At 42.2% G+C, this 8,948-nt stretch overlaps 1 protein-coding gene across 1 annotated transcript in view; it reads left to right on the top strand.

Moving 5' to 3' along the window:
- Window positions 1-993: 993 nt before the first annotated feature.
- Window positions 994-8,948, top strand: part of LOC104501766 (metalloprotease TIKI2-like) — a gene marked incomplete at its 5' end in the record, with an annotated part of 44,257 nt that continues 36,302 nt past the window's right edge. Inside the window, one exon of the mRNA XM_010145633.1 lies at window positions 994-1,084. Coding sequence (XP_010143935.1) covers window positions 994-1,084 — 91 coding nt within the window. The remainder of the gene's footprint in view (window positions 1,085-8,948) is intronic.

Raw genomic sequence — 8,948 nt, 5'->3', positions numbered from 1 at the left:
AGTTGGGGACACGTTACTGGGCTACATGGATTTTAATAAACCTGTTAGTGGACATCTTGCCTCCTTACTTTACACATCTAACCCATCCTGAAAACAATGTGGGACTCTGACAATAAGTTGAAAGCTTTGGAAGGATTAAACTGCCTTATTGAGTCTGTACCCAAAGCCCTTTGAGGGCTCCCATTGACTCCAGTGGGATTTGGTTCAGATCTCAAGTATCTAGGACTCCCTTACGTAAACTCTTTCAAGACTAGTACATGCTGCAATACTTAGCGGGCTCTTTGTTACTTCTGTGAATAGGAATGTGACCTTTACACTTCTAGCGAAGAGCCCTGATTTACAGGACTAAATCTTCATGTTTTGGGAGAGATAAGGTTACCATCCCAGCTCTCCCAACTCTGCTGTGCAGGTGGCTGAGCGGCTGATGAAGCAATTCCTGAATCCCTGCCATTTTAGGTAGATAAGCACTGAGCGTGCAGTACAGCGGCTTCAGAGCTTCTTCATAAACAGATGTCCATGAATGATGATGGGCAGGATGGACATCTGGAGTTATAAGTTGTTCCAGTTTGTGAATCAAAGCCCTAGTAATAGTTCTTTTGCCATTGCAGGGTCATTCTGACATCCGCATTAGAAGTTTATTTAGTTTGTGCATATATGAAAAACGGCCACAGTGGAAGATGAGACTAGCAGTTCATCTAGGTTTTTCTTTATCCGCCCAGTCCCTTGGCCACGTGAGGGGAGGGAGAGGTAAATAAGATGGAAGATGACCATACTGAGCTGTACGCTGTCTCTTCCTCTGGCTGTTGCCAAAAGCTGCAGTGGTGAATAGCTGAGTCTGAGTTACAACCAATTGCATAACGTCCTTTTCTTGCTTTTGGAGCTGATCTAGCTTCTGGTAACCTTGCCTCCTAAACCTGTTGTTCCAACAGGAGAAACTCGAGTAAGTGAGAGGAGCAGATTGATTGACAGTGCTATTTTCTACCTGTATTTTAGGTCACTTCCTGGGTAACAACACTGTGATTGATGTACTGAGACAAGCAGGATTTGAAGTGGAGCACACCTCTCCTGGACAACCAATTGGAAAGTAAGCAGCTGCCCACAGATTGTTAATCACTTTCTCTCCTCTTCTTTTTTTCTCTCCCTTTTTCTGTGACTAAGTAAGATTATTGCACTAGTATAGGAGGTGGGCGAAGAGGATGAACCGCCCTTTCCCACCCAAGTTCCAGACAAAATGTGCCCTGTAAAGCATCCATTGTGTGAGTTTGGAAACATATGGAGCCAAAGGGGCTGTTTTTCTCACTTGGGGACATTATCCATATCACAGCTGCTTTACTACACCAGATCAGAAGTGCCAGTTTCCTTCTGTTTTCAAAAAAATCTTGTTAAGCTCATTTTCCCCCATACCTGTTTTGTATTTTTCTCTCTATGCGGCTTTAGTTGCACCAGCTTCATTTTTCAGCCTGCTCTTCTTCAGGTGGAATTTCAGTTTTGCCCGAAGGACCAAATTTACTGTAGCTGATGCACCTTGGAAAGTGTGGTGGGTAGGTAAAGAGCAATTCAATATTCGCCGAGCTTCTCCATCTATCTGATGAAGTAAGGGAGGCGAGAAGGGTTGATTACCAGGCTCTTAACAATCTTCATTACTGTGAGATAAAATATGGCAGAAAGTTGTCCTCAGTAGGTGAAACAGACTTCCTTCCTTCCCCAGACTTTTCTCTTTCTGGGACATTTTGATGAGATCTCTCTCTAAAGATATAGACAATAAAACTGGGAGGGATGGTGAGAAACCATCCAGCTCTGCAAAGTTAGCCTTTCCTTTGCGTTCTCCAGGTATAAGTTGGCCATAATCTGTTATAGGATTGTTATCCTCATTAGGAGTAAGTGTTAGCAGCATGCTCTGTCCCTGCTGGGCAGACATGACATGGTCCAAATATGAGACGAGTTTCAATGTGGAGGATTAATTGCAGGCTAGTAGACCATGTCTGAAAAAGCTTCATTTAATATAGTTGGAAAATCTGGCTGTTCTAGCCTTATTTGTGAAACATCCACAAGGATCCATATAGACTATAATATGGCTCAACTGTACATAAGTGTCTTTGACAGAGCATTTATCCTAAATGCTTCTTGGAATATGTTGAGCAATAAAAGCATAGTCTTAAATAACAGGGAAAAGAGGAAGAAAAAGCTATCAAATACAAAGAAGAGCATGTATTCAGAGGAGGTTTAAGAAGCACTTTGGCAGAGAGAGAAAAGTCAACGCGGCACAGGGAAGAGCAGTACATACTGTAACTGACTGGAGCTGGAAATTTTGGCTAAAACCAACAAAAATGCCTGTGTCAAAAAATATAGCAAAACAGAAAATCAACGCAAACTCTACCAAAACAGCTGAGGTATGCCGTTCCTAGGTTTCTGACAAAGAAACTTTCCTTTCAGGGAATCAGGCATTTTGTTCAGTGATTTTCATTTAGTTGAAAGTATCATCTTCCTATGAAAAGTATTCCATGTGGAAATTGTGAACCTATTAAGTTATTGGCTGCTCACAAGCCTTTGAGAAGAAAGATAGATACGGAAGTGTGAGAGATGTCCAAGAGTAGTCTCTGCTCTTTATGGTCATGGGATATTTCTGTACACATCACCACAGACTCGAAATAACTTGATGGGGCAGGAAACTGAAATAAAGCCAAGCCAGTGCTTAGTGTTGACTTATTTGCAATATGGGGCACATTTGCACTATGTGTATGCGTTCCCCTGCCTGGGCAGCAGTGTCTCTCGCTCATGATATCTTCCCTAAAACTGTCCATTTTCCTGGGGGAAAAGTACTTGAAGGCAATGGACTTGGGCTGCTGCCTAGAACGATGCATATGTCCTCAGCTGCATTATCTGCACCTGGTAGTTTCTGTTCCCAGCTCCAGACCAGACTGTTGTGCAGGTTGATCTCTTTGTGAGGACTAGTACCCTAATTCCAGTGGAGTCTGTTCTGAATATTGAACATACAAAACTTTATTAGAGGGGTACTGGATTGAGTTGGGAGAGAGCATAAAGATTAGATGTTCTGTATGTTTTGCTATGGTCTGATGATTCAGGCAGATCAGCCAGTCTTAGATGAGAATACAGAAAGGAAAATAAATGGCATGGTAAAGAAATCCAGAGTTGCCCCTAAATTGCAGTACTCAAGGTGCAGAATCAGTAGAAGATTATAGTTAGTTTAAATAAAGAGAATTTAAATATATTCACAGGGAACAGCTTGCTGCCTTTAGGAAAAATAGACTCCTGGACCTGCACATCAGGGACTATATTTTTATCGTCCTACATCAAAGTGCTTGGGGTTCCCCTTTAGAAATGAGGAGGCTGCTGCAAACCGCTTTGTATTGTATGATTTCTGGGTGAGGTGCAAAAGACAATCTCGTCAAACACAGTCAAACACTTTATGACAAAAGCAGATGGCATATTCAGAGAGCATGGCCAGTTACTTGTTGTGATCTTAGGGTTATGTTGCTGTAATTGAGAGTCTTAAGGAACGTTGAGGTTTTGTCTACCCTTATTTTTTTTCCTCTTCTTTTTACTTTTTTCAAATGTTTTTATTTAATCTTTCAAATGGTTAGAAAGACTCAGAAGAGGAACCGTTCTGGGATAGTGGCTGTACTAACTGCATGTATATATACATACAACAAATAAGTGGAAGCTCAAACAGTTTTGAGCTGCTTGCAAGCAGAAATAGTTCTATGGATTAGAGATGCAGGTGTTTTTGTCTTGGTTCTCGTGGAGCCATACATGAACTGAGAGGAATTTCTCTCCTCTGCTGAAACCCGAAAGAGATGTTTCTGCTTTACTTCCAAGTAAATTGTATAAGGGAGTGAAGCCCACTCCATTGCGTTCTGGCACTGACAGTTGAAAACTGGATAGTGTTCAGGGAAGATCAGCTGGCCTCTAATGCACAGATTGGTGGGGGTGGACAGCACATGGAAAAAATGCTAGGGTTGGAAAAAAACTGAAGCAGCTGCATGCTTATGTTTTGGCCAAGGGAATTCAAAAAAGGATTGTTGTGGATGGATTGTGTGCAGAAGGATGAAGAGGAACAATTTGAGCTGGCACACAGGAACGTTTGGAGGTGTATCATGTTGAAAGTGAGGGTGGTTTTGGCCAAATATCAATGATTTCTTGACAGTAATTTGCCAGACAGTCTTTCTTGGGTTAAGTCAGAAACCCCATTGTCTGAAACAATGAAAGTAACTTTAGCAAAACACTCGTGCTACGACCTACTTCTTACCAATGCTGCCTTGCCAGAAAAGCAAATACTATTTTTCTTTAGTATCTCTGTTCCTAGAACAGTATGGTGATGATGATGATTACTATTATTATTATTGAAATGATTAGTAGTCTGATTGTCCCTGTTCAATAATAATGAAGCAGTGGTACCATAAATCGGTGGGTAGCCTGGTACGACGTGTAAGCTCTGCCAGTTTCAGAAAGGACAAGAGAATACCTTTTTAGAAAATAACTAGCACTGTTCCTGTGTATCAGAAAAGCCTTAAGAAGAGCAGAACAGGACATAGACCAAAGCTGTTAATGCTTTCAGTTACATACAGGCTGGATAAAGCCATAAGGTTATTGGCTCCTTCTGTCCAAAATGCTAAGCATGGGTTGTGAAATGGCTGCTCTTTAAGCCAACTAAAATGAGTATCTATAGTTTCACATTTCTGTTGTCTAGTGACATGCAAAAATTTGAGCCAATTTCTCCCTTTCTTGAGGTACTGGGGAAAAGTCAAGTGAGCCTTTGGCAGGTTAGAAGAGATAGCCAGCGCATGGAGGGGTTTGATGGCTCCAGAATCAGTGAACTGGCAAAGAAAAGTTCATATAATGTACATTTAGCTGGTGTGGAGCTATTTGGGAGCTCTCACCAACTGGATTTCTGAAATCCCGTAGCAGCCTGGTGGCCCAGCATTGTCCATCCTAAGCCTCTTCTAGAATCCCACCAGCTGACTATTGAAAACACCTTCTTTAAAGCTTGATCCCTTTCTGTAAAAGAAACCCTGTTGTACTCGATTGCCTGAGGGAAAATGTCCCAAATCTGTTTGCCTGATAGCCTTCAACAGCCTTCATATTTGCTTCTTGTTTTGCTGGCTCTCCTCCGTGTCCCCAAGTAAGGCAATGGAAAACAAACCTCATTGCTTTGCCCTGAGATGAGGCAATTTTTTTTTTTTTTTGTGGGGCTTCTGTCACCTGGCCATCACTGCCCTTCTCTGTCTTTAGAAAGCAGAGCTGCATGCTTGGGGTGGGGAGAGAGGAGGACATGAGAGAAACTTTCCCCTCAGATGGATTCTAGCGACTTGAGCAGATAAAGGGCCACAGCTGCTTCACATTTAATTGGAAACAGCCAAATTGCAAGATCAATCCCGGAAGCACCTGTGTCCATGATGACTCTATTGTTACTGGGTTCTGAGAATCAGCTCTGACCTTCTACCACCGCCAAGCCCTGACATGCTCCGCACCGTTCTCATGACCATAAAAACATGCAGCAGTGCTCATTTCCATCAGGCTGCTCTTTCTAATACTATGTTCAATGCTACCTTCTTTCAGAATAGGAGAATTCAGGACAAGCTTTTATTTCTGCCCATCTGAGTGTTCATTGTAAACTCTCAGGTCTCTGCTGTAGAAATTAATTATCCTTCCTCTTTCAGCTTATACTTCCTGGCCCAATCAAAGCAGTGTGTCTTTGCTGTGGTAGCTTATTCTGTTCCTTATTTCTGAAGCAAAGAGCTTGTTCCTTCGCTATTTCCTATAGCATCCTGCAGGTGTGACCCTGCCTCTCCTACTCAGCTGTCTCATGGTGGAAGTCTTTGCTGCACTGTGAATGCTTTCTTCTTCCCCAGGGGATGAAAGCACACCCCATCCACATAGCGATGTAGCCGCTTCACTCTCTCAGGATCCCTAACCTTCACGAGGTGATGTGCCGAGAAGGGAGAATGTTTGACATAACCTTCCTCACAGCCCCAAACTGGTAAAAGTGCCAATTCAATAGATTACACCCCAGAAACTTATGGATGCGTCAGAGCCCTCAGGAGTCTCCTAGTATTTGCCAAGTTCTTTGGGATGCCTGAGCAGCTTTAGCTTTCTGGTGCCAGCCTAGCAGGGTTACTCCACTCTGCTTAGCTGTTAGTGTACGGAATGTGTTTGGAAGAATGTTGGAGTCCTAGTGAAATAAGTAAAATTTTATTTAGAAAAGAGACAAGTAAAATAAATATATTACGAGAGCTGTGACACTTTCACTGGAAACAGCTATGTTAATTGAGGAAAAAAAGGAACTGGGGGGATCTTAGCCCATTCTGGATCTTGTCTCTTCTGAGACAGAGAAAAATGCCCTTTTTTATTTTTTTCCTGTGGGTAGAATAATCTCCCTGTTGGGATGCTGCAGTTGTTCTTTATCCTATTGTAAACCTTTGGATCTTTCACTTGATCTGAGCTTGAAGATCATACTCTCTTCGTTAGCTTCCTTCCCTGAGAAGATAAGCAAACCCATTATTTGGGGGGGTTTATCTGACAGCATAATTTGCAGTAAGAGGTGTATAGGGATTAAATGGGGTTCATCTGCATGCATTGGCAGATTTATTGCCTCATCTAGCATTGGAGAACATGACTGCTTAATGCTTAAAATATTTAGTGATGGAAATAAGTACATTACATTTTTAAGAGATTCCCACACACCTTTAAAATACCCTCCTTTGCAATTTATTGTCTTTGTTTCTATAATTACCTTACAGCCACAAAGTCTGAGCCAGTCAAAGTAACTCTTAGGGAAAAAGAAATTGAAGAAAATCTCCAAGATGTAGTGGAGAAGCAAAGTCAATTTACAAGTTCTCAGCTGTAGCAATTTAATTATCCCGTGAGTTCCTGAGGAACACATTACGTAGGGCCACTGCATCTGATGTTCTTTAGGCCACTTTTGAATGTCAAATGCCTTCCAAAAGAGTGGAATTTAGCAACTTTCTACTAAAAAAATCTGGGGAAACAGCAAGATAATTGATTATGCCGGTGAAACAATACAGAACAAAACTTATCAGGAATTGTGTGCTTGACTGGTTCTCTCAGTGGGACATTCTCTTTTCTTTATAATCAGATTTTATCCTTGGCAAAAATTCTGGTTTCTTTTGAAACAAATGTTTCATATTCCATATCATTCTGTTCCTGGGGAACTTGCCCGCAGGGCCACTGGGGAACCTGGACTTGCTTCTTTTTGCTTGAGGGCAGCTTGCCTGCTGAGCTGTCCTGAAACCAGTGCTAAGGTTTCTTGGTTTTTTGCTGCACTGCAGCCCCTCAGTTTTAGGAGATCCATATCTCATACTCCATAAACTGTCTAATAGCCAACATTTTAGAGCCCTGGAGACTTCAAAACTTCAGAGCTCATTTCTACTTTTCTTCCTAGCCAAATTTTGGAATTCTTGTTTAAATAGGAGGAGTTGATTTTTCATCCTCTTTTTGTTTCCAGCCAACTCTAATGCAGATCTTTTCACCTGAGGTTGTGAGTTTAAGATGAAAATTCTGGTCTATAGATAGTAGAGATAAAGCTGATCCAAAGTGCACTGAAATCAACAAGAAGGCTTCCATCGGTGCCAGCAGCTTTTAGGGGTCATTGTTAATATGAGATTGTTGCTGATTCTCTCTTCTCTTTGGTTGTGAGGAGCCGTGAGGGAATTGGTAGAAAACTAAGAGTATGTTCACACAGTTGTGCAGATGCTTACTATGGTCAATGTGAAAAATGTGGCTTTCCCAGAGGATTGTTCATGGCTGTCTTGGACAGCTGGCCCAGCTTGCCTGCAGAAGCTGTCTGGCTAGTTTTAGATGACTAACTGTTTTTTGAGATCAACTCCCCTCCTATCTGAAGGACTTGGTTCCCATGTTCATGTCGGACAGTGTCACTAGACTCATTTGAGCCTTTGGGAAAATGGCTCCGTCCCCTCTCCAGCGTTATGTTAAAACGGTGAGATTGTGTGAGTTCTGTGTTTGTGTGTTCAGCCTGCACTTGTCCCGTGGATTGATGGTCTCCATCCCAAGTGATATCAATCTGGGCTGAAGTGCAGCTGCACTTTGTAACAGCCCAAGGGGCACAAAGGTATCAAGTGGTATTGTGTGGTTTGAAAGATGTCGTTTATCTAAGGAAGTTTGTGGTCTGTTTGCTGTCACTCTGTCTTTGCAGTGCCGACTTCCTGTACCTTCACTATCACATTGTCAGGCAGAGACCTCACACATTAGGACAGATAGTTTTTTCACTTTCAGAGCTGACTTCCTCAATAAGAGGTCTGTGGGTTTTGTTGCAATCAGAGGAGCTGCTTGATTCAGCATGAGTGTAATAGCTAATAATTTTGCTTGCAGGCAGCTCTTTAACATGCACAAATTCCTAAGGAAGGAACAGCAAAGAAAGGGAGTCAATGACTTTTTTCACTGACACTTTTGCTTAAAATTCCTTCAAGAATAGTGCCTTAAAAGAAAACAGTTGAGGATAAAGTTTACTAAATAGGAATGCACTGAGAAGTACATTTTCCATTTTTCATGAGTGAGCAGGCGTCTATAGGGACATTCTTCACAGTTTAAATGGGGTTAGAAGCCCTCCAAAACAATGTTGTGTGACTCGTGGCATGGCCAAATTACTCCTTGTGGATGGATCTTGTGGAAAGCTGTGAAATTTACTGAAATCTCTCTGAATTGCCCTCACAAGTAGGAGGTCACCCTAATATACATCTGCAGTGTGATCTTCTGCCATTTCTTGTCCACTTCAGTGCAAAGTAGCCACACAACAAGTCATGGTATCTCAACCAAGCCAGGTGGCTTCACACTGGCCACAACCCAGCTTTGGGTCTGAAGTCACTCTGTGGCTGTCCCTTTAGCAGAACCGTGGTGAAAGGTCAGACTGAGAAGCAGGTGTATCAACTGCTTATCCTAGGTAAATGCTAGTA

The sequence above is a fragment of the Buceros rhinoceros genome, unplaced genomic scaffold, assembly GCF_000710305.1.
Source record: "Buceros rhinoceros silvestris isolate BGI_N320 unplaced genomic scaffold, ASM71030v1 scaffold1711, whole genome shotgun sequence".
Classification (NCBI taxonomy): Eukaryota; Metazoa; Chordata; class Aves; order Bucerotiformes; family Bucerotidae; genus Buceros; species Buceros rhinoceros.
This window is presented reverse-complemented; position numbering and strand designations above follow the sequence as displayed.